The sequence below is a fragment of the Citrus sinensis genome, chromosome 5 (assembly GCF_022201045.2).
Source record: "Citrus sinensis cultivar Valencia sweet orange chromosome 5, DVS_A1.0, whole genome shotgun sequence".
Classification (NCBI taxonomy): Eukaryota; Viridiplantae; Streptophyta; class Magnoliopsida; order Sapindales; family Rutaceae; genus Citrus; species Citrus sinensis.
The window spans coordinates 32391461-32417500 of NC_068560.1; the positions used below are offsets into that span (position 1 = coordinate 32391461).

The 26040-nt window shown below is 33.8% G+C and overlaps 3 protein-coding genes and 1 long non-coding RNA gene across 5 annotated transcripts in view; 3 read left to right on the forward strand and 1 right to left on the reverse strand.

Moving 5' to 3' along the window:
• Positions 1 to 6165: 6165 nt before the first annotated feature.
• On the forward strand, positions 6166 to 6641 carry LOC127902789 (uncharacterized). The gene is made up of 2 exons (XR_008055412.1): positions 6166 to 6327; positions 6371 to 6641. It is a non-coding gene; the product is annotated as an uncharacterized LOC127902789 (long non-coding RNA).
• Positions 6642 to 8760: 2119 nt separating this feature from the next.
• LOC102624854 (LL-diaminopimelate aminotransferase, chloroplastic-like) lies at positions 8761 to 13097 on the reverse strand. Its single transcript, XM_006472604.4, has 10 exons — positions 12464 to 13097; positions 12304 to 12332; positions 12124 to 12191; positions 11922 to 12038; positions 11671 to 11733; positions 10318 to 10422; positions 10163 to 10213; positions 9629 to 9949; positions 9336 to 9542; positions 8761 to 9212 (listed from the first exon to the last, which is right to left on the reverse strand). Exons 1-10 carry the CDS (start codon positions 12520 to 12522, stop codon positions 8922 to 8924), a joined length of 1311 nt encoding a protein of 436 aa, XP_006472667.2. The 5' UTR covers positions 12523 to 13097; the 3' UTR covers positions 8761 to 8921.
• Positions 13098 to 15695: 2598 nt separating this feature from the next.
• Positions 15696 to 18765, forward strand: LOC102625137 (tRNA (carboxymethyluridine(34)-5-O)-methyltransferase). 2 transcript variants are annotated; one of them, XM_006472605.4, is made up of 3 exons: positions 15696 to 15862; positions 16573 to 17690; positions 18414 to 18765. In XM_006472605.4, exons 2-3 carry the CDS (start codon positions 16594 to 16596, stop codon positions 18499 to 18501), a joined length of 1185 nt encoding a protein of 394 aa, XP_006472668.2. In that variant the 5' UTR covers positions 15696 to 15862; positions 16573 to 16593; the 3' UTR covers positions 18502 to 18765. The 2 variants fall into 2 exon arrangements, with proteins under 2 accessions (XP_006472668.2, XP_006472669.2); XM_006472606.4 differs by having other exon boundaries at positions 16703 to 17690.
• Positions 18766 to 23984: 5219 nt separating this feature from the next.
• Positions 23985 to 26040, forward strand: part of LOC102625594 (probable glycerol-3-phosphate acyltransferase 3) — a 2203-nt gene continuing 147 nt past the window's right edge. Inside the window, exons 1-2 of the mRNA XM_006472607.3 lie at positions 23985 to 24822; positions 24978 to 26040. The exon at positions 24978 to 26040 is cut by the window's right edge and continues 147 nt beyond it. Of these exons, the coding sequence (XP_006472670.2) occupies positions 24121 to 24822; positions 24978 to 25856 (1581 nt within the window). The 5' untranslated portion in view covers positions 23985 to 24120 and the 3' untranslated portion in view covers positions 25857 to 26040. The remainder of the gene's footprint in view (positions 24823 to 24977) is intronic.

The following is a 26040-nucleotide window of genomic DNA, read 5'->3' on the forward strand; positions in this document are numbered from 1 at the left end:
TACGAATATAACTTCATTATCCAATTTTCCATTTAATTTTTGTCAAATTTTCTCTTCAACTAAATAAATTTAATCCATTGTTCAAGAATAAAAATAAATTAAATTGATCACTAATATAATAAAAATAACAATTCTCCATTTAAACTTATATAATCAACAAAATAAAAAAAATTGGTTACAACAATAATTACAAAATCGTAATTGTACTAAATAACATATTCAATAAATTGACATATGGAGAATTTTTATTTTTATTATATTAATAATCAATTTAATTTATTTTTATTCTTGAGCAATAGATTAAATTTATTTAGTTTGAAGAGAAAATTTGACAAAAATTAAATGAAAAAATTGGGTAATGAAGTTATATTCATAATTTTATTAATAATATAGGAATAAATTAGACAATGAACAATTATTTTTTAATATGCTATAAGGGTATAATGGTAATTGCACTTTAAAAATTATAATTTCTGTTAACAAATGGGGGTCTGAGTGTCTTTTTTTAAACATTAAAGAATTTTGTGTTCTTTTTTCAAACGTTGGGGGTCTCTGTATTCTTTATTCAAACATAGGGGGTCTATATGTCTTTTTTTCTTCAAAAAATCAAAATCTGATGGAATTGGGCCTCTCAATGCCCATGGCCCCATGGGTTTGGACTTCGGTCTCACTTTCTTCTCTGCTGCCTCCCACAAAAAAAAAAAAACAAGAGGATCACGGGCCTCACGGCTGACACTGACCCCCTTTGCTCCTCTCTCACGTGACTATACATCCCCATCACGTGCGCTTTACACGTGATGTCGTGCAGGGAACGTGTGCACTTTTACTTTATAAACCGTTCGTCGCCTTTATTTCTATTTTCTCTCCCTTTCTCACAACACATTAAAAGACTTAGACGCGAAGTTGATAATATCTATCGATTTCTTTTCTAAAAAAAAAAAAAATCCTTATGATTTTTTTCTTATTAGTTACTACCGATCATTAACAGTTAGATTAGATGGCTACATGGATTTGGCAGGATTCAGTTGTTCTACATTTTGGGATTATTTTAGGCTGTATTTGCACTAAAAAAAATTAGGAAAGCATCCTAAGATTCAAGGAATAGAGTGACAGCATGCGTTTTAATCATTTGTGCAACTAATGCTTTTAATATATATATATGATCCATAAATAGAATTTGATGTTTATCGTACGCTAGTTGTTAGTTGTGATGTTATTATATATTAAAGCGAATCAAACTTTCACTCGAGCGATTGGCCGGATATGATATTTCCCGATGATGTTTTGGGTCCTACCCTCACCTAATGTCCTAAGCAATCTCATTACCATTAGAAAATCAAAAGTCAAGCACTCATAAAATCACTTTTTACACACTTTAAGATCTGATTTTATCCTCATCACATGTCTATCTTTGATTTTTCGTCACTTTGTCATTAGTTATCACAACTGCCGGGTCACAACTCACAGGAAAGAGTGATTGTAAAAACTATACAACATGTATACATAGTAATGTGATTTGGGTATGGTTAAACTTTTGTCAATCTTCATGAGATTTTGAGACACATGACAGTTATGGCTTATAGTGATTAAGAATTAAAATTTATTCTTCTTATTCTCTCTCCTTATCTTTAGATATTATCTCTTAAATAACTAATCCTTTCTTTCTTATTATTTTTTTTTTAAACTAATCCTTTCTTTCTTCTTACCATTTTTGGTTTTCACATCTATCATTGATTAATATTCCTTCATATAACATTCTAATGAATATAAATTAGTGTTTAAAGATAGAACTGCGAAACATGATTTATTAATTGCTTACGTGAACTCAATTGTAGTATCAAGTTAATTACATAAATTAAGCAGCTGCCGTCAAAGGTATTAACATAACAATAATCTTTGATCTTGGAAGCAAGCTTGATAATGTAATTCAAATTATATATATGAACATTAAATATTATAACAAAGTCTCACAAATTATTATTGATAATAATAATAATAATAAAAGTCGTATAGCTTATATATATATTTCCACTAGAACAAACATAATTACAGTAAATTTTCAATCTCTTTCGGGACCTCCTCAATCTACACCCGAGGTTCTGAATTTGATAAGGCCATTTTCGCTAAACCATGCGCCACTAAGTTACAAGACCTAGGAGTATAAACCACCCTATATTGATTATTTTGTTCTATCAAACTTCTAATATGACAAATTATTCAATCCAGCTCTCCTCTACTAAAGTTATCCTTGAGAATAAAGCTGGCAACATTTTTGGAATCAGACTCTATAAATAGAGGAGAAAGAACAACATTTACAGCCAACTTTATTCCTTCTAAAATCGCTGAAGTTTCAGCAATTTCCACATCTGCTAAGCAAGGTTTCTTTGATATTGCAACAGCCATTACAACTCCTTGGTAATTTTTTATAATGCTTCCCAGGCCAACGAAACCGCCTTCCTTGTCACAGCTGGATCAATATTAAGCTTATACAAAGGAGGATCTGGAGGGTGCCAAGTATCAGGCTGAGGAGGAACAATTTGGGAAGCGATTGTTTGAATAGGTAGCCCAGCCTTGATAGATTCCAGCAAAATTACAGCCTGATTGAAAACTTGATGGCAATCCTCTATGGAGTTCCTATATAAAGCCTTATTTCATGATTTCCAAATTGACCATGTGTGTATTTCATGTGTACATTTATTTTTTTCCCTGTATACGCACGGATAAATTTAAAATATACATAATATTCTCCTTGTTAAATATATAGATGATGGATCTAAGAAAACAACAAAGAAAAAAAAAATATTCTTCATTTCGTCTTTGCATTTTTTTTTTCTGTTGTTTTCTCCTTTTTTTCCCTTTATATACCCAGATAAATTAAAGACACGCATAATTGATTCTCCCCACTAAATACATAGTTGATGGATCTCCGAGAACAACAAAGAATAATAATAATAATAATAATAATAATAATAATAATAATAATAATAATAATAATGCAAACTTTTTGCTTGTACTTGTATAAATATACACACACATACGCACACATACACATATGAAAATGCTTAACATGCATATACACTATATATACGTAGAAATTTTACTTCTCATGCCCAAACCAGCTATTTATTAATTATAGTCCCATATATTTTGATCAACATGTAGCTTTTGAATTTGGATGATGACATTGACAGTCGGCACCGGCGGCGGATGAGACCACCTTAGTGGAACGAGACTTGTTGGACACCGAGAAGAAGAAACATGCACTTCGGATTTTCTTGTGATCATCAGCGTGAGCAACAATATCGTCAGTTGTCTCAGCAGCTTTTTGTTTCTTCATTTTTTCCCTGTACATGCCTCGCTTCACATAAGCCTCTGCCAGACTGGGTCCAAGACCAACTCCAGCCATTTGCTAGTTACTAATTGAAGATTATGGAGTTAATTAGAAGGATATGTATAATATGAGAGCTCCTACATTGAATTTATAGGTCGAGACCCAGGAATATTGTAGCTAGCACATGGTTTAATTATATGGTGGGGCATTTACATTGGGCCAGAATTATGTTCCTCTTTGGTTGTTTGGTGGCTAAGTAAAGTAGGCTCGTTTATTCTTCCTGATCTTGAACTTTCTACGGTGGCGGCGTATGTGTCTGGAACTTTACTATGTACGAAAAGACGTGGCATTTTTTAAGTTGGTTTCATATTTCCACTTTATTCACCACTTCCGTTGACATTTGCTTTTCTGTGCTAGCTTAATTGCAATCGCCTTGCCCGCGATAGCTAGCCAGCTACTTCTCTGTAACGAATTAGGATTTTCAATATATAAGATAAATTAAAAGTTATAGTACCAATTGCAATGCTTAGTAACTAAAACTAATACAAATGTAGAGAACTGATGACATGAGAGAGTGACACCGCATGTATTCAGTTTTTTATTGGAGGAACCAGGTCCTTTCAGTATGAGCTGAACATGATGTGTGATGTTGCTATCCATAAAAGGAGAAATGTCGTTCGCTTGATCAAACCCTACAAACATATAAATGATGATATAAAATTTTAACCATGAAAAATCATAAAGTTAACCTCATCTACCTTTGGATTGCCCCTTTAAATAGCAATAACACTTCCAACCTTTTTTTTTGTTCCCCCTCCCCATCTCTCTACGGTGGAAAAGTCTAGTTCTTTTCTTTCATTTTTGTTCTAAAGTTTCACGCGTTGTGTAAATGTAGCCCTTTACACTCATTTATTGATTTTTGATGCCGTGATGGGTTGTGGATTCTTTTTGTTATTTTAGCGCTGCATAATTAAGGTTTATTCTACAACACATCCAATGTCTCTATGGCATGCACCAAATCTGGAAAATTTCAAGTCTTGTGAGACTGATTTATGCAAAAATTCTCTTACTACATCAATTGCAATTACCAAATTTAGTAGTGGAGAATTATTCAAAAGATCTAATCATCTAATATAGTGTAGCTCTTAAGTTATTATGTACACATCCTCTCTTGATGAAGATATATTACCAGGTATCTTTAATGTTATCTCTTTGGCGGACCTTGCAGGGCAGAACTATCATTTACTTTAAATCTCAATACTCAATATTAAGTTGCATGTAACTTTACAAACTTTATAAACAAAGAGAGATGGAGAGCAGTACGTAATTAATTATTTTTATCACTTGTACAAACGCTGCGGAATCATGATAATTGTAAGACAAAGCTCACTTACATACGCAGAACCCATCTTAATTATTCTTTAATATTTCATTTCTTTAATTGTAAGATAAAGCTCACTTACATACGCAGAACCCATCTTAATTATTCTTTAATATTTCATTTCTTTGATTCTTTCCCAGAATGGTCCACAGGTGAAGCTTGGCTTGATTCTTCAGAATGTATCTTCTTAGCCATCCACGAGACAGAGCCACTCGATTTTTTCTCTTCTGAACGATCATCAGTCCCTTCAATCTTGGCTCCATCTTCTTGCATTTTCTTCATTTTCTCCTTATGAGCCTTCATTGACACATATGCCTCTGCAAGAGAGGATCCAGCAGGAGTTGCCATGGACTGCAGCAAAAGTTTTGTGATATATATCTAAATGATTTGTATTACAACTTTGATTGCTCTGTGTAAATGATGATGAGCTTAATTTATAGAGGTTTTGGAACTTGGGTGTCAAGCAATTCGTCACCTTCTTTAGTATTTAAACTCATCATTAAGTGATTTTGATTAAACAATTTCAAGTTTTTCTCCAGCATTCAGACTTGGACAAAATTAAAGTAGGGACATTCTGAATGGTCCATTTTGGTTGGAATATCTTATTACCTTGGTGAGCAAGGTATATTAATTAATTGGTTATTATATTATATATTTACTTGATGCGACTGGCACAGAGTTATTTGGACCCAAAAAAGATTTGATGAGTATAAGGTGAAAAATTACTCTATTTATTCAGTGGTGGAGTACAGCTAAAAAATCGACAGGGTCAATTCTTTATTTTAAAATATTGATTAATTTTAATGGTGTTCTCATCTTTATTGTAGAGAGATGGTTGAAAAATTGGGATATTGGTTGCATAGCTTCAAATTTTAGAGATTTATTATTTAGCGTGGACTTTAGCAGAACTTTAAATTATTTTATTATCCAATGTATGAAATTTGTATATCAACCGTGTAAGGGCTGATATAAACTTTTTTACACTTACTTTTCATATTTTATTTAGAAATTTCAAAATTTTTTAAAATTCCGTAGGTGTCATGACACCGTGTAGCCTTGTATAGCCCCTGTATTTATTTATTGTTTGACTATAAGACCAAGAAAGGATATTCGCTGAGAAATTGAGATGGATCGGTCTGGGGAAGAAAGGAATTGATTCACTGGTTTTTCTTTAAGAATAACAAATCTATTTGACAACAGAACTGATTACGGATAGTTTTACTTCCTCTTGTAAAATTCAATGGCAGGCAATGAATCTGAACATGCATGGCCAATTGCCTTTATTACTGCGTTACGTTCAATTAGCATCAGAAGACAAACCCCAGATTACAGACAAGTGATAATGTTTCTACCTCCTCTAAGCATTTTATGCTGAAAGATCTTTGTAAAATACAAAAATTCTCAAATCATCATCTAAATACTGATCTGATTAGTTACTGGTAATTACATGCGAACCAATTTAAAAACTTGGTCATCTCGTACTGATAAAATTTAAAAAAGAAATCACACTACAACAGAGTACTTGTTTATACAACTAACCAACCACCAAAAAAAAAAAAAATTGAAATGTCACAAGATTCTGCTTTTTCATTAATTTTTTACACCCACACAAAAGGTACATAATGATAATTATCCCTCACTAGATATATAGTTATGAGGAAAGTACAAGAATGAACAAAATAATAATCGTAACAATAAAGCAAACTTTTGCATGGCCAGTGGCTAATTAAAATATCCCCAGACTACCATTAATTCATGTAGCTTAAGCACAAAATGGAACCCCATCAAACTAGCTTTTGCAGTTCCATTGATCACCAGATTGTAGCTTTTGGTGATCAGAATCTGCGCCGGCCGATGAAACCTTAGCAGAGTGACTCTTCTTTGACACCCAGAAGAAACACCCACTTGGGATTTCCTTTTCATCATCAGCGGTACTGCCGATCTTGGAAGCTTTCTGTTTCTCCAGTTTCTTCATTTTCTCCTTATGCATCGCTCGCATGGCATAAACTTCTACCAGACTAAGACCTGCAACTCCAGCCATTGCCATTAATTAATTACCAAGGATTGACGACGCACTGGACCTCTCTTGTTTCGAGTATGAAGTAAAGTTGTCAGAGAAATTTTGATTTCAACGCGTTGAAGATGGGAGTTCAACGCTTAGAAGATCATTAATTTATAGGCTTCTGCTTCCCTAACGTGTGAGTGAATGTACCATAATTCTTTTCTGGTTGGCTTGTCGGGCAAGATTGTTAGACTTTTGCTGAGTTTTTTCCTGGACTGGCGTCACCAACTACGTGTCAAAAGTCATGAGTAGGCCAAGTGCATACGTAAGCTAAGATGTGGCATTTTGTCACTTTTTGTGTTGCTTAATTTATATGCGGGGGTGGTTCGTCCATTAATTCTTTTGATGTTGAAATTTCTTGCAAGTCAAGAATCAGTGCGAACCTGCGATGTGTTTTCTCTTTTGGGTTGGGGAATTTCGTGGACCGTTGCCGCCTTATCTTTTGTGTTAAAAGTCTCTGTAAATTATAACCTTTCCCTACGCTGATGATGGCTTGACCTGACCCAACAACTTTAAGCATTAAGCAGCCTCTTATGAAAAGGAATTTGTAGTTATTCAATTTTGAAGGCTTCAAAGAGCCAGCAATTTCCTTGACTTTTCACCTGAAACGTGAATTTAGGTGATTGTTTTGTCGTTTTTCAGTGATATGAAATTAAAGTTAACAGATAAAAAGATAGCTATTTTTTGTTGTTAAAAAAAAAAGTGAAATATTAATAATGGTAATAGTAAACTACAACGACTTATAATTTAATCAGATTTGACCGGGTTTGATTTTTACAGATTTAAAATAATAATAATAATAGATTGACTTAATTATAAATACTCTTTGTTCAAAACTTACTTTTGCATACATCGGAGGTTTCACCCCACCTATAGAACAAGCCAATCACTTCTATTTGCATTTAGGTTGAAGTATGGACAACCAGATAAGTAATTATGTTAAAATAAAATCCATATGTCATGTTAATACAAAGATTTTGTTAGCTGAAGAAACAAAAACGTAGATCGTGATTTTTTTTTCTTCAGTAAAGATAAAGAAACTTATATGGATTAACCATTGCGTTTTATTTTTGAAGCCATTTGGTATATAACACAAGAGGCAAGGCCACTTGAGCCGGATTTGGCTTTCATATCAATATTTTACAAACTAATTAAAGTAAGGAAGAGATAGGAAACAGTGAATCATTTTTTATAGCTAGAAGCACACTATATTTATCAAAAGCTAATTAACGTGAAATTTGATCTGATCATCGCTTATTATCACATCGATCTTCTTCTTTTCCAGCACAATCCACGGATGAAATGCGTCGTGGATGCATCTTCTTGCCCATCCATGAGAAACAGCTACTAGATTTTTTCTCAGCTAAATCAGTCTCTTCCAGCTTGGCTCCTTCTTCTTCCATTTTCTTCATTTTCTCCTTATGAGCTTTCCTTAACACATATGCCTCAGCAATATAGTACCCAGGAGTTGCCATGGCCCAATTAGTTCAATTTGAGTTAGAAACTTGGTTTGTGTCGATGATTCACTAACAGGGTTGATTTATAGCAGTTTGAACGTGATACGCAAGGAATTCATTGACTTACTAAAATAATCACAATGATACTTCGAACCGAACCCTATTAAACCTTTTGCTCACTTACAAATATTTTAGAAATGGACAAAATTGAAGTGGGGACATTCATAGTGGTCCTGGTTGGAATATTCTGTTAGCTTGATGACCAAGGCATCACTATTTGCCGCATGTGATTGAATTATTTTCTTTTTGACACATATCCCGATGGATTCAATTATATGCATTTTTTAAGAAAGAAACTTTTGCGAGGGAGATTCCACAAGGTAATGTTTTTGCATCATCTGTGTTGGACTACTGGAGATTTTCACCGGGTTTACTTTTTGAATAAACAATATATAAAATAAAAGATTACGGATACATTTATTCTATTTGGCCGCAATATCTCACAAAATTCTCAAATTAGGTAGTCATCTAAATCTTAATTTATAGTCTTTATTCATATAAGGTGACCAGAGCATAACTGATAGCATTCACCAGGGAGCTATTCTGGATTGAATGCATTAGAATTCTGAGGTGGGGAGATATACCAACGCATTGATTTGTCTCATGAAAACATTGAAGATATAAAATCGTCTACAAAAAATTTTTAAGCCGTCTACAAGCTTCTGATATGCATTCTCTGTGTCCGAATGCACTGACTCTGATATGTTCATTCCCACCAGGACCAAATCCGCTACCCGGAATAGTTAGTATGTGCGTCTTCTCAAGAATTTCAGCAAAAACATCCCAAGAACTCGACCCTGGAAATTGTACCCACACGTAAGGGGCATTCTTCCCTCCATAAACTTTCAATCCAAGTGATTGAAATGCATCGACAATTATCTTGGCATTTTCCTTGTAGTAGTCAATCACGGTCCTCAAGGCCTGAAACACAAATTTATGGCGAAAGGGAAGAGTAATTATCAGTTTAAATTCAGTTTCAGGAAGCTTCTAGTTACGTGCTACCATCATTGTTAATGTTCTTTTTGCAAAGAAGTAATGGGCTACCTGGAAGCCATCTGGTGAAAGGCACGCTAGGCCTCCAGCCTGAACAATATTTGATGCCCCATTGAAGCAGGTGCACACAATGCGGTTGAAATCCTTTATAACGGGGTATCCATTGGAGTAACGAAGCTCTTCAGGGACCACTGTCCAGCCAAGGCGGACCCCCGTGAACCCCGCAAACTTGGAAAAGGATGAAATTTCAATTGCAACCTATATCATATAAACGCCACGTTTAGTTTCATCAGGAATGAAAAAGATATTGCTCACCCTCACAAAATGATTCATTGGGGACAAACCTCTCTGGCTCCAGGAATTTCATAGATTGATCGTGGGCTTGGGTCTGTTATATAAGCAGCATAAGCAGAATCATATACTATGATTGATCCATTCGCCTTAGCAAACTCCACCAGTTTCTTCAATTGCTGCCATGTTGCAGCATGACCAGTTGGATTGTTCGGAGAACAAAAGAAAATTATATCTGTTCTCGAAGTAGTTGATAAGTCCGGAAAAAAGTTATTCTCAGGCCTGCAGTTCATGTACACAATATTCCTGTACTTCCCAGTTTCCTTTAGGAACTTGCCAGCTTGACCAACAATAACGCTAGTATCAATATATGCCTGTGCCGAGCAGTCCATTAACATATTGTCCAATAACCAAAAGTTATGATAAAGGACAGAAGTTCTTTAAAGTGTTAAGATATTAACCAATTTTAAACTATTCTAAAAAAGACAAAGATGTGATGATCTAAAACTCAAAATCGGTTAACATTAGGCCATGTCAATAGAGATATAATAATCTTCTTAATGGAGTTACTAAAAAGCTAATAGTACCGGAAAAGATGGGTCCTGCACAGCCACTGTTACATTGGATCCAAGAAGCATCTGTTAAGGGGAAGTACAATAGTCAGGATTTATAAGTGTTTAGCAATAAAGTAATCTACATTAAGGAAATGTAGAATATTTGAAACATAGACTATTTTTCCTACCTGTAGACGAGAAATGTCACTCTGTGCACCATCAGATATAAATATTTCGTCTCCTTCAATGCCCATATCTTTGTAAAACTTATCTGCAATTGCTGTTCTTAATGCCTACAAAAGGTGCCACAGAAATTTCAGTATCTCAATATAAATAGGATACAGCAAAAAGTAACCATGTATATAAATACACTTGGCAAGTCTTTTTGCAATATACATTCCAGTGGAAATTAATTTGTTTTGAAACAAAATTTATATTCACTCCTAGTAACATAAGGCCACCTAAATTCAGACTGGCAGCATCACTTGTAACTGTCCTGAACAAGGGACCACCAGTCAATGTTTGGGAAACAGGTTGAAAAAATATTTTTATAAATTTAAGTTCAGCACACAGGACAATTGAAAATATATATTGTATTTGAGGCAGTTGAGACAAATAAAAAAGATTCTATGAAAACTTAAAAAGTTCAAAAAAAAAATGTTAGAAGGAATTCATTATTCCTAACTAAGAGGATTTACAATCTCTTTGTAACAAGGAAGAATGACCCGAGTCCTCATGGTATATATTTTCTTGTGTGGGAAGTTATTGTTTGCATATCTTGGGGCTATTCAGGAGATGATGCATTATGCAATAACAATATTTCATTTGTAGTAAACAAGTTATCTGATAGCATTCATATATTTATATTCGTGATCTAACAGCTCTGTGACAGATATGGTGCTTTTTGTGAATAAATTTTATAGCCATGAACAGAAAATGTTGCTGTTGTTATTAATATTCCAATTACCAATATGCATTCAATGTTAGCTCCTGTTGGATTGCTTGATGACATAAACTGTTCCAAATTAGTCCATTAAATTCAATAAAGCTTCATGAAGATATTATGAGTTTAAGACATGTTGGGCATCTAACCGAAATCCAAAAGCAAGACAGATTTGATATCCCCACCGATGATAAGGACCATTCAATAAAATTCGGCGTCTAAAATATGCACACGGAAAATCAATTTTAAGTCCTCAATTTCTTGCATTTAAGATGTGATTTTGTAACTGTTTTGGAGTCTCATGAAGACATATTCTCAGAAAGTAATCAATCATATGAATAGGTTGATCATGACAAAAGGATGAAGATATATGTGTGTCAGATACGCCACCGAGATTGATTGATTCTTCAACTATTTCTTGCAGATAGTTTAGGTTAAAAGCTTCTTGTTGCTTTTTAAACGTTTATCAGGGTCTTGTGAAGGGTGGCTGGATTTTGGTGGTGTTGGCATTTCTTTTATCAACTACGAAGAGCGAATAATCGAAAAGACAATAAATAAACAGAGGAAATCAAAAGAAGCACCAAAAGTGCAACTGTACCATGTTGCCTTGCTCAGCTCCGTAACCTTTATAACCTTTAACCGTTGATAGAGCAAATGCATGCTGCAAACCAGATAATAAAATGTGATAATCATTAGCCAGGAAAAACAACAGAAAAGCAAAGCTATAGTATAATCTAGCCTTCAATCAAGCATGGAAAAACACCAAACCAGCGATATTCTGGTGATATTTTTAAGCAGTAATGCTAAAGAGTTTCAGTTTCATCTGAACAGAGATAATAAAAGAATTACCTCAGCCATAGCTGATGTTATGATATCTGGTATAGGCTGTGTTGTGTCTCCAATCCCAAGCCGTATCAACCTTGCATCTGGATGTTTTCGGATATGTTCAGATTCACGCATTGATATCTGGTTAAGAAACCAAGAAACAGTCAGCATGGGTTAAAAAGCAAGGAAATCATAACGACGCAGGTCGATCTTAGAATTTCCTGACCTCAGGAAACAAATATCCACTTTGCAGGCTCTCCATATTGACATTCCGCGATACTTCTGTGCAATGACCTGCGATCACATTGCATCAAAGATCATTTAGTCTAAGCTATAAAAGAAGTTTCATCACTCCATCCCTACGTTATATCGAAAAGTGGTGCGTTGCCATTTGCCATTAACATACCAAGTTTGCTTCCATTGTTGGACTTTGAACTGTAAGCAACCCAATAAACATAAACAGATATAGATAAGTACTTTAAATAAGACGGTATGAAAGAAACAGTAACGCTGACAGACAAATAACATTCAAGTAAAGATTATATATGTATCTACTTAAAAAGAACCTGAGCCAAGTTTGTTTGGGTTGTAACAGAAGTGCAGGTGGTACACTGCGTGATGACATTATTGTAAAATAATTCGAAATATATGGAGTCTAAGTATTGCTATTTGCAATCGACTGTTGTTGGAACACAACACAAGTCCCTAGGGAATTGTGCAACCTGGGGCCGTTTAAATAATGGGCGTCCATCAGAACTTTCTACGGTAGTTCCCAGAAAGAAACAAATGAGAAAACAAGCCGCTTACGACAGCCATCTCATTAACACACAAGTTCCCGTTTCCAGGTTACATAAATTCTATGCGCCGAAGATTGATTCCACACTAGCTCCCACCAAATGTGCACATTTTTCCAGTGGAAAAATTGCAACACGAATTATTCCTTGAACCTAACATTGTTTTGAGTTCCCTACGTACAGAAGTGCATGCATTAAAGGATATGCCTTTTTGCTTCAAATAGTGGAAAAGCAAAGCTAACTTTACAGTCTCAATTCCTAACGTGGCACTGGCCAGCGGCTGCTGAGAAAGAAATCCATAGTGAAAGGAACGGTTGCCTTCAGAGGAGTCGTGGAGCATTTGGGGTGGACCTGATCCACATACATGGTTTAATTAAGAATTTGGAGTAGGCGAGAGAATGACTATACCACTAATACTGTGTTTATTTGTTAAAATAATACTGTGTTTATTTATTAAAATAGAAGTGGTGAGTGTAGATTACTCTCATTTCAATATTTACTTACTCATTTAAGGAAAATAATGGGTTTCACTTATTTTTTAAATGAAAGGTGAGATTCCCATTCACATGGGGAGGTGGGGGTGGGAGCCTCTTCCTTTATTACCTTTATATTATTAAAAAAATAATAATATTATATTATTTAATAATGTTACACTTTTTAAAAAATAATAATATCATATTTATTTAAATAATATTATTATGTTGTTTAATAATATTACATTCATTAAATTATAATATTAAATTTATTAAATATAATATTCTTATATTTAGTTAAAAATAATAATTTACATTGCTTTTAAGTAAAAATTACCTAAAAATAGTATTATTATATTCATAGAGAATTAATAATATCACTATATACTATCTTTCTTTGAAAATATAATATTGTTATATTTATGTAATATTAATAATTAATACTGATACATAGTTTATTATATAAAATTATTAATAATAATTATTATTAATTTATATAATTAAAATTAGCAATAAAAAAAATAATTTATTTTAGAATTATATTTTTTATTCACTTTGCAATTAAAATCTAAAATTCTTTAAATAAGAGTAAAATTATAATTTAAAATAATTTACTCTTAATCAAACACAAAATAACTATTAAAATAATATTTTAATTCATATTCTACACTCTCCTTCCGGTGTAAATAAATAATCAATTTTCACTCCCACTTCGTACTCCCAATTTTAAAATTCTCGGTCTTCATAATTTCTACTTTTATACGAGAAGTAAAGTCTGCGTGGAAGTTCGATGAAACGGGACTTTTTTGTGTTGATGAGCTACACAAGGTAACAAGGTGAGGTAAACGTACAAGAAATACCCTAACCCTTTGCGTTAGACGTTGGAAAAGTCAAAAAAAATCTGGTATTAATTTCCACAGAAAGAAAACATAACATGTCTTATGTCCGTAGTATCAAAGACAAAATCTAACATAAAGCTGAAAGGATCGTGAGAATGCCATTCTTTTATCATTGATATGACAAATTATTGAAATTGCATCCAAAGGAAAGAATACCCAATTAAGAAGGGATCTGGAGAAATCATGTTCTGATCAAACTAATTAATTATTGATTGGTTATTAATAAATAAAAAATAAAAAAAGTTAAATTTTACCTATACACTACCACTAAAAGACACATGACAGAAGATCTTTAAAAGATCAGTATAACTTAGATCAGAAGAGAATCCTCTTCCATTAAGAAGACCCATCATTTTTTTTTTGTTTCTTTCGATTTAACAAGGATAAAGATATTGTATTTTTTTATGGTTAATTTAATCTTTCTTCTGTTAAATAATTTAAATAACAATGCTCTTTTGAATATTCAATCACAATCTATTAAGATCAAACATATATTTGCAAATTAAAATCATCCACACGACATTAGGGAAGACAAATGAGAATCACCCAACAAAAGACTCATCATTTTAGTACTAATTTTAGATTTAGGTCACAAGGAACTAAATTATTTTAAACTTTAAATTGCATTCATTTTTATTTTTTATTTTTTATAAAATAACATATGATTAGTTAGGATCAGAAATTATTTTATCCGACCAGCTCTTTGCCTAGTCTTAGCGTTATATGAATTAATGCCAAACTCATGGTAGGCCATTTGGTAACCATTCCTGGTTGGACTTGGACCAACACCAGGAATTTATCAAACTTCGACAGTAATAGCAGACAACTCGGAAGTAAGAAAGAAATAAATATAAAGAAAATAACTCAGAATTACGAACGGATATTTTTCTGATGAATTACCTCTAAATCACTTTATTTTTATAAAAAAAATTCATATAGCTAACTAATCACCCACCGTTATTACCATTAGAAACTATAAAAGGATTTGAAGTAAGAAACTGTTTGGCCCTAGAATATGTGGTGCTCCTTTTAAGTATTATGAAAACTAGAAAATATAGATAAATAAATCGAAATAAAGGAAAAGAATATCAATTTGGGGATTTTAATCAGTTTTTTTTTTTTAAATTAATAATTTTTTATTGTTGCCAAAAAGACGAATTTACCCGGAGATGTCAATAGATTCTTGACTGTGACTGATAATCATTAACTAGTTAAGTTGATGCATAAAATGCAAAACATAGGTGCCGCCGCCACTGTGAATTCTTGGTGGCTACTTTTTCTCCCAAAAAGAAAAAAAAAAAAAAAAAAGCAAAAAGAAATAAGGTTATTTTATTTCTTCTGTTGAGCCCATTTTGTGATTTACTGATTTGTTCCTGACTCTTGTTTCATCTCTGACTCCCCCAGAGCAAATCTAAGAAACCCCCGAAATGGCGGGAAAAAAATAACGCCACATGATATAATTTATCTTTTTCTTAAGTAGAAAATATAATTAACCAATGGAAATAATTAACAAATTTATCTTTTTATTTTTAAGCTGATTTTAAAAAAGAGAAAAGAAAAGAAAAGAAAATTGTTTTGACAAAAATAGAAAATATGTTAATCACTAATCAGAGGAGAGCTCATATTGATTATCATAAGCTGGTCCTCATGTAATCAGTTCTCTATAACCGAATATTCGTCCAATCGTCCTCTCTAGTTCTCTACTCCTAAAACCCTGATTCAATTCAATCGCTTATCTCCGTACAGTACACCTTCTGTTGTAACCCTAAGCCTAATCGCTGAGATGTGAACTGAATCAGGTAAAACTCTTACCATGTTTATTAATGTATGCGTTGTTGCTTTTGAGAATTCAAAACCCTAGATTTGGTTAATGGCAATCCCTTGATTTAAAAAAAAAAAAAAAAATCTCTGGCTTAGAAGTGAATTGTTTTGCTACTTGTTAGCGACAAGCTAAAGTAAGCAGGAACTTTGTATTGGTTTTGTTGTGCCTGGATAGAGTGAATAATAGAGGAAATAGCAGACACTATTGATCTGAAATGAAGGTGTACTCGTGTTCTTAATTTTGCTTTAATTTCCTAAGCCAAGGCCTAAATACTATGATGTCATATTTTGTTGTAGCATACAATGTGGAGATTAACTGAAAGTTGATTGAAACAGTTTGACTGCTTGATTATGAAGTATGGGAAGTTAGCCACATTTTGATGTGTTTATGCTAAATTATGAAAATGAAGGAAAATGGGGAACTTATTTTCTTTACTTAGGTAATGAAACCAATGGATTTGCTCAGGCAGAAATAGCATGTGGTGGTTTTTGTGTCTTCTAATTGATTTGCTATCACTAATAATTGCCGATTCATACATTTGATTTGTATCATATAAAGTGAAAGCCATATTCAGGAGGTAACAATCATCTTCTATCGTTGAAACAGTTTATTATATGTTCTAAATTGAATTTCTAGGAAGTTCTGTTAGTGAGAAATTCTTTATTTATTATCTTTTATCGTCTGCAGTGCCACGCCTGAGTTGGTTCTATGCTTCAAGCTGCTGTTTTTGATGTTCTAAGGGCAACTAGATGCTTTCATAAATTTTGGGAGCCATTCTCTGTACCCATTACCTGTGGTAATTGTGTTTTTCATCCAGGAATTTCTGGAACTATGAGAGAAGTTAAAGTAAAAGGTGCTTCTGATTTTTGTACCCTTGGAGCTGATGGAGAATCTAGCATTCATTCTGTATCTACAGGGGAGGACCAGCGATGCTCATCCTCAAGCATAAAATCTACTCCTGAATTAGAAAAGAAGTATGTCCATCGTGTTTATGATGCCATAGCTCCCCATTTCAGTTCCACTCGTTTCGCTAAGTGGCCAAAAGTTGCCACTTTTTTGAATTCTTTGCCTTCAGGGTCTCTTGTCTTGGATGCAGGTTGTGGAAATGGGAAGTATTTGGGTTTAAATCCGGATTGCTTCTTCATCGGTTGTGATATTAGTCCTTCCTTAATTAAAATTTGTGCGGACAGGGGGCATGAAGTTTTGGTTGCAGATGCTGTAAATCTCCCCTACAGATCTGATTTTGGCGATGCAGCCATCTCTATAGCCGTATTACATCATCTGAGCACTGAAAGCAGGAGAAAGAAAGCAATTGAAGAATTAGTTAGGGTTGTCAAAAAGGGTAGCTTAGTTCTAATAACAGTCTGGGCAGTGGAACAAGAGGATAAATCATTAGTTACCAAATGGACTCCTCTTACTCAAAAGTATGTGGAAGAGTGGATAGGACCTGGGAGTCCTCGAGTTCGTAGCCCTTCAGCTCGAACGTTAGAAAGCATCCCAGAAACCGAGGATAATGGTTCTGAAGAGCAAGGAAAAGACCCAAAGCAGAGTGTACCTGATAAGTTGTGGGAATCTATAAGTTTAACCTCTCAAAGTGAAGATGATTCAGTGATTTCTCAAGATGTGAAAATTATCACGAATCAACAGGAATATTTTGTCCCTTGGCACTTACCTTACCACCGTGCTGAAGTCAGTGGTGCATCTGCTTGTGCTCTTGCAAATGGCCTAGCAAAGAAAGATGACAAAAAGGGTGCTGTAGTGTACAACCGATATTACCATGTCTTCTGTGACGGTGAGCTTGAAAGGTATGCATTATTATCTTTTGCAAATCTTGATGTTTGAACCCAATTATTGCATCGTTGCTTTTCTTCTATTGTTTGGTCTTTTGGTGATTGGACTACATAAGCAACTTTGCCGGATTTGGATAAAAAAATGCTTATAGCAATCCATCCTGTTCATTCTTCTTGTTTGATTTCTTTCCCTTTTTTCTTTTGTATGTTAATTATTTCACAAATATAAACGAAACTTTGCTGACTTTGGTGTGAGCGGGATTCAAACTCCTTACCTATTGTACCTTCCCAAGAATATTATGTTCAATCACCATAAAGTATTTTGTTATTGTGGTGGTGAAAGACAACAGACTCTTCTGCAATAGAGTTGCTATCTTTGGCAAGTTTTGAACCTGGGATTGAATTTTAGGAGGGAATAAAATTTAGATGATTTCTCCATAACACTGTGTTTAACCCATATGAATGTGCTAGGTATAGAGTTTTTAAGCATCAGTTTTTTAAATTTATTACCTAAAAGGAGCAACAAATGAGTTAACCTGTCTTTGTTGTTGAAGTTAAAACCTATAATATTTTATGCTATAAAATAGGGAGGTCATTTCTGTCCACTCAAGGTCCTTTCTTCATGTTTGCAAATTTTGCTTACTACCACAACTATTTCCCTTTTTTGTCTGTTTATATGAAATCATTTATTTAACTATTACTTCTCCACACTCATTCCGTATTCATCCTTTTCTGCAGATTGGCATCTGATATCGACAATGCAGTAGTAGTTGATCGATTTTTTGACAAATCAAATTGGTGCATTGTTCTTCAGAGAACTTCGTGACAAATCAATCTTGTGTTACAGCTGACCAACATTCCAATTGAAGCTCCTATGGACGACAATTTATAGTTGTTGTCTTGGAAGCAAGCTATGCAGACTTTCTTGAAGATGCGCATTGTAGCAGTGGAAAGAGAATATACCAAGGACTTAATCATTGCACTTGTAGTAGCGATACATTTCTGTATTATTTGAAATATGTGAAGAAAGTTTTGCATTTCTTTCTGTACCTGGGTTTCAGGTGAAAAGGGAATATTATCTTAATCTTTATCTGAATATCTTCTGTTCTAACCAGTTTTTTTGGAAATTTTATGGAGGAATTTTGTTTGTGCAATCATTTATTTGAAGAGTATCTACCTTCTCTCAAGATTTGATGAACTTAATATCTACCGGTTCAGGTAAACGTCTTATAATGGGCTTTCCCACCACATCATTTTAAGTCTAATATTTTATGGGACAACTGTATTTCCAGAGGGAGGCTGAGTGTTGGTGCGACAGCTTAATAAAAGTTTTATTATGTGGTAAAGCAGTGGGTATTTGAGTGAGATTCACTAATTTTAATGTTTAAAAAATTACTGGTCTTACAATAGAATTTATTAGTTTGTCATATGCAAAGTCTGATTAGACCATCCCATCAACTCAATATGTTGAGCTGGAAGTAGTGGGACAATCTCACACATTTTTTTCCCCTTCCAAATGAGATGAAACATTACCATTGCAATAACACATGCACACATCTCATGCCCTGTCAAAGGTGGCATGACAACGAGTCGGGTATTATGCAAGGACACCAATGCCCGCACTCAAACGTGCTTTTGATAGAGGTTATTTTCACCATTGATCCTTATTTATTGTGAACTTGAATGCGTACAGCCAGAGATTCCCTAATAAAAATTAAAGATATTTGTCAACTTCCCCTATCCCTTATAATGCATCCCCTTTTATTTTTCAACATTTGCATATATTTAAAAATAATAATACCTTAACTATTTAGCTCTAAATGAACATGCAACACCTTGTTTTAAAATATTTTTAAAAATTTATTTTTAATTTTAGGTAAATATCTATTATAATTTAATGATTGTTAAGTTTAATTATAATAAATGTATTACTAAATATTTGGACTGAATGCAAAAATCTCCACTTTGACTTTTTTTTTTCCCATCCTTCACTTCTTTCAATTGACTTTAATTTGAATATTATTCTATTATCATTTGTTTTCGATCATGACAAGATTTTAGATGGTCTACTGAATTTCTAGTCCATTAAATAATTAAAATCTCTAAGTAAATATTTAGGACAATATCATAATAAATGGTCGTTCCAACTTCCAATTATTAAGCTCCTGAGTGCTAATGTTTACGTTTTAGGGTTATAATTTTTTATTTTAATTTTTTTTATTTAAGTATTAATTTTAACTTTTAAAACATTAAAAAAGATAAATAGTCAATTAGCCGAATGTATTTAATAAGCGGGTACAAGTATTAGTATTTATAACCAAATACGCACCACCCAATCAAGAGGTATAAAAAGTTACAAATATTTATACCTAATCTACTAAAGATTAAGAGTAAAATTAGACCAGATACCCGTAATGTTATGGACCCCTACGAGCTTGAAGCTTCTGTACCACAGGTCTTTTTACATCCCTAGTCTAACCCTATAAAATTTCACTTATACCCTTTAATTTTTTTCAAATTTTCATAAAATAATAGAATTTGTATTTTATTTTTAAATATATCCCCAATTCAACTTTTTTTTTTAATAATTTTTTGTTTTTTAATTAGAGTTAGAGACATATTTTATAAATGATTCAGTTATTTGTTTATTGAGTAAATTGAAATCATTAGGAGGTTAAAATGTTGGTACTATTTTAACTTCTTATAAAAAAAAGTTATGGTTTGGTCTAATTGGAAAAAAAAAAGTCAATTATATTAAAAGAATTCAGTAGGAGGAACTTTACAAAAGAGAATTCTTTACTTTAGTTAAAGCAATAATGCTAAAAATATAATATTTGAGTCATAACTTGAGTCTCAATACTATATTATATGTTAATCATAAATATAAAATTTCTTATTACTCTATTCCACTATCCAATCAATGAATAACACATTAGTTGAGGCTTAAATATTAGGATCCCTAACATTACTCTAACAATGATATAGTAACAATTAACAACATTTTCATAATTTCATAGTTTATTTCCTTCACTTCATCCTTGTTCTTTTTCTTTTCATTAAATCAAATTATTTAAATAACATTCTCCATCACTAAAATAAAAAAGAATTTCATAAACAATTTTAATAATTTATAATATGAGCTTGTTTATTGTATTGTTGTTATATTTTTTATTAAATATACATATTTTAAGCGCTTTAATGTGGTGTTGCTTAATATATGTGTTTTCTAACCCCCTCCCCCTTACATGAAACGAGATTCACATTAATATGTATCATAAATTTATAAACTAATCTGGAGTGAAAAAAAGTCTTGGGTTCACCCCTGTGCTCAGTCATTTACTAGGGCTACCAGCAGCAGATGCAATTCCATTGCATATATATGGGTCATGCCCTCTTTTTCTTTTTTAATCAATATACGCTAACGTGAGGTGGGCAGTGTAAACCAATTAATGTTTAAATCCTCTATTTTTATTTTTTTTTATCAAAACTTACATTTGAGTAGCCGGCAAACAAAAATTGTGTGAGAATCATACGGCAGCAAGGCCACATGGTTCTTGGCTTCAATTGTAATTAATCGATTATCAGGTGCATAAATGCGACGCATACAACCCTGATCCACATGGAAATGTCACGGCCACTAAATACAATATGATTGCTGGCTGCCATAACTTTATTACAGAACCGCTCCTTGTACTTTCCTAATTTATCTGTACCGATCCGGATACCTAGTGAGTTGGTGACTGATGTGTGCTTATCATCATCAATTCGAATAATGGAGTAGCAAGCAACGGGAGAGAGAGAGGCGTGGCTCATTGGCATTAGCTATCCATCCATCACCATTTTGAACGATTATGATGATGTTACACTCGACTTCGATCGCTGTGACAGCCTGCAGGCCCAGCTAGATCCTCTTTTGATGGTCGTGGACTCTCGTTATTACTCAAATTTATTTATTATCGGTTGGAGGGTGCATAGAAATTAATGTTTTCACCTACCCTGTGCCTGCCTCTCAACTGATCAATCTGAGAAATTATCTTGTTAACCAGGAGAGGAGACATTTACAGATGATGATACAACACATAGTCATGCAGTGGGCGAATCATGCAATTACGTACCTTGGCGATATTTGAATTATTTAAACCCATTGGTTCTGATTAACTAACTTTATATTTGAATTAATTACAATCGTGAAATTGACGTGCTTCTAACACTGAATGGGATTGGGATTTTGCTTTACATATTTAATTAAAAGAATGGATTGAGGTGACTGAGTACCCAGTAGTGAAGGCAACGCGAACACATGTTGCTTTCTCATTTACTCCCGTCGACATCGGCATCCGTATTCTATTTAAGAGCTAAGGGGTCCAGCAACTTTGCGACGTGGGAAGTTGCTCAACCGCACGCACATATGTGTTTAATTGGTTATTAACACTTCTTCAGCTCTTAGGGTTTGATGCAAAATCATTATGGCAAAGAGTTTTAAAAATTTTCACGTAAGTCCAGATTGTATTAAATCTCCCACACACTTATTTTGCAAAATCATTATGAGAATACACAATTCTCCCACTAAACCAAAGACGTCTTGATCTCTGACTGTTAAACATATGGCCAGTGAGTAAAGTGAAAAATTGAAAACACACAGGACTTCTATGTTGACACTTGACCTGTGAACCGCTAATTTATTGTGAATGTTACGGCAAGCAATGGGGTACAAAAGTAGAGGTTTATTGCACCTGGGCCAACATTATTGTTTTGCCCCTTACACCTTGAAGAGCATTTTTTTTTTTTTATTTCTATCTCTACCTTCTTCCTAAGGATATAGATAACTTCCATTCCTCGGCCACAGCCGCACAGTTTACGAATAAAGGTTGTGTTTTTTATTTTTATTTTTTAAAGATGTTTTTACTCAAAAATATCAATGTCCACAAGTGAGCCAAAATAAAAGTTGAGGAAAATATCCACCGTTCATCCGTTTTTTTTAATTTTTTCAAAAATATACAATTCTTTTTTTTTCTGGAATCCACCTAAAGTTATATTTTGTTTCACTTTTCTACTTCCGTTTGGAATCCGTTAAGAAAACTAATAGAAACTTAAAAAAACATCATTTTACACCTAAAACGAAAATTACAATTTCACCCTAAAAATGCCAAAAATAATCAGATTTAATGATGAATATCATTATTGGTACGTTAATGAAGTACAAAAAAATCTTAAATATTAGAGATTATAACTCAATGAATAATAAAACTTTACTTATCTTAAATTCAATTGATGGTTTGCAAGATTGAGCTATTTTTAATACTACTGTTATAATTTAGCATTCTAATTACAGACATATTAAAAAAAAACCCTGCATTTGATGGTTGTGGAATTAATTTCTTTATTGACCGATGGAGAAAATAATTAGATTTAATCTGATTATTTTTGGCAATTTTTAGGGTGAAATTGTAATTTTCATTTTGAGGGGGGTAAAATGGTCATTTTTTTAAGTTTCCGTTAGTTTTTTTAACGGATTCCAAACGGAAGTGGAAAAATGAAATAAAATGTAACTCTAGGTGGATTCCAGCAAAAAAAAAAAAGGAATTGATTATTTTTGAAAAAGTTGAAAAAAACGGGTGGACAGTGGATATTTTCCCTAAAAATTATTAAAATTGTCATTTTAAGAAGGGATAAGCTGCCTTGTGTGCCTCTATTTTTGGCAATAAATTAAAAAGATAAACATCAAACACTCGACATCGTCTATTAATTAAATGGATCCGCTTATGTTGCCACTGTTGTTACAACATCGTCTATTAATTAAATTATATACTTGGACAAAATTTCAAAAAGAGCCTAAAATAACCAAGAGACAAAAGCTAAAAAAAGTATTGATATTGATGCTCTTTCTTTTTTTTTTTTAACTTTTTAATTATCTACTTCTATGAATTAGAGTTTGCACAAATGGAGGGATCAACATGAAGCTTGGTTTTAATAAGAGTCCAACATCAATATTAAGGGTAAATAATATTTTATATAATTTAACTCAATCTTACGACATTATTCATTCATTGAATAGTAAATTTTTAAAACTCGGCAAATTACTTATTTATCTGTCCATCCGGTGAACAGATATTAGATGATGTGAAATTAAATCTCTTCGGATATTGCTTAAAAATTTGTGGTATTACTCTTTCCGATTTAAGTGCCGTCTTACATATGATTAAACAAGAAAAATAGTAAAATGGTGCAAATTTTACACGCACACACGCGGAGAGAAGAGACACCACCTTTGCTATTTAAAGGGCATTTTGAGTGGTTCCTAGTCTAATTTGGCATGATTTTGTAACATTTTGGGACGTCACGTATTCACATAATTTAGGAGTAAATTTTGTATGCAGCATTTACGGGCTGCGAATCCCACTTATATAAAGCTCCTTGATCGTGCCACATTACAAGTGAACTAAATATGGCTGGCAAGCAGTTTCTAGTACGTAAAGCTCTTTCTTTCTTTTCCAAATTTCAACTTAAAAGACAAGCAAACCCATCTTCTTTTCAATTTAGGCACAAAGGTAGCCATGCAACACACTCAGAGTTCCACAAACTCGCCTCCCTTCTACAAAAGCCACAAGAGCTTTCAAACAAAACGTTGGTTTTTCACTTAGAGAGTGCATTGTTAAGATCATCCTCACTGTTTCCATACTTCATGCTAGTGGCCTTCGAAGCGGGCGGGCTGTTGAGGGCTTTCATTTTGTTTCTCTTGTACCCTTTGGTTTGTCTTGTTGGAGAAGAGCAAGGCATCAACGTTATGGTCTTTGTAAGCTTTGCGGGGATCAAAAGGAAGAAGTTCATGGTTGGAAGTTCTGTTTTGCCCAAGTACTTTCTAGAAGATGTTGGAGATGAAGGCTTCGATGCTGTGATGAAAGCTAAAAGAAAAATAGCAGTGAGTGACATGCCAAGAATCATGATTGAATGTTTTTTAAAAGATTATTTACGAGTTGATGCAGTTGAAGGAAGGGAGTTGAAGACAGTTTGTGGATATTTTGTTGGTTTAATGGAAGGGAAAAACGCAAATGGGGTTATTTTAAATGAGCTTAGAGTGGGTTCTCATGTTATTGGCATAGGATCTTTCAATAAGTCCACTGACGACCAACTCTTTTCGTACTGCAAGGTAGTCCAAAAGTGTGTGTGTGTGTGTACATATACATATATATTTTCTCTTTTTAATATCATTTTTTTAAAGTAATGTACAATTTTGTCCCACTTATAATTTGTCTTTGAACAACAATTATTTAAATAAATCTGGATACAATTTGACAATAACAGGAGATTTACTGGGTGAGTAAAGCAGAGAAATGGAATTGGAAAAGCCTTCCAAGGGAGAAATACCCAAAGCCATTGATCTTTCATGATGGAAGATTGGCTTTCAGGCCAACTTTAGTCGCCACACTAATCATGTTCATGTGGTTACCACTTGGAGTTTTGGTCTTCTTGATCAGATTTATCTGTGGCGTGTTCTTACCTCTCAATATTTCTGCAATTGTAAGCGCCTCAACTGGGTTAAGTACCACTGTATCGAGAGCAAAGCGCTTGAGTTGGATTGCTTCAAACAAGAATGACAAGAAAGAGAGCGGCGTGCTTTACGTTTGCAACCACAGAACTCTGCTTGATCCGATCTTTGTTGCAATTGCGTTAATGAAACCTCTGGCGGCAGTCACCTACAGTGTGAGTAGATTTAGCGAGGTGACCTCTCCGATCAAGGTTGTCCGGCTTACGAGAGACCATGAGAGAGACAGGAAAGTGATGGAGCAACAACTGAGCCAGGGTGACCTTGTGGTTTGCCCTGAAGGAACCACTTGTAGGGAACCGTATCTGCTGAGGTTCAGTCCTCTATTTGCCGAGATGACTGGCGATATAGTTCCTGTGGCTGTAGATCTGCAGGTTAGCATGTTCTACGGAACCACAGCTAGCGGATGCAAATGTTTAGACTCCATATTTAACTTGCTGAACCCATTTGTAATCTACTCTGTGAAGATTCTTGAGAAGCTACCTAGTTCGCAGACATGCATTGCTGGTGGGAAATCAAGGACGGAAGTTGCCAATCACGTGCAGAACCAGATTGCCAAAGCTCTCGGCTTTGAGTGCACAACTCTTACAAGAAAAGACAAATACATGATCTTGGCAGGCAACGATGGAATAATATAGGATTATGGTGGACTGCAACCAACGGTTTGCTGCACAGAACTCTGCAGTGCGGAAGCATATCAGCGTCTACTTGAACTGATTTGAAAGATAAAAAGCGAGGCCTTAAATGTAGTTTAGCACCTATGGTGGTTTGTGATTGTACAGTTTCATGTCAAAGGCACAAAAAACACGTCCAAGCCAGGTG

Coding starts and splice junctions, on each gene's coding strand:
- LOC102624854 (XM_006472604.4), bottom strand. CDS start 12,522: ATGTCATCACGCAGTGTACCACCTGCACTTCTGTTACAACCCAAACAA. Junction 12,333..12,463: donor CCCAAACAAACTTGGCTCAG/GTTCTTTTTAAG, acceptor GGTTGCTTACAG/TTCAAAGTCCAACAATGGAA. Junction 9,543..9,628: donor AAATTCCTGGAGCCAGAGAG/GTTTGTCCCCAA, acceptor TATATGATATAG/GTTGCAATTGAAATTTCATC.
- LOC102625137 (XM_006472605.4), top strand. CDS start 16,594: ATGCTTCAAGCTGCTGTTTTTGATGTTCTAAGGGCAACTAGATGCTTT. Junction 17,691..18,413: donor TGTGACGGTGAGCTTGAAAG/GTATGCATTATT, acceptor CCTTTTCTGCAG/ATTGGCATCTGATATCGACA.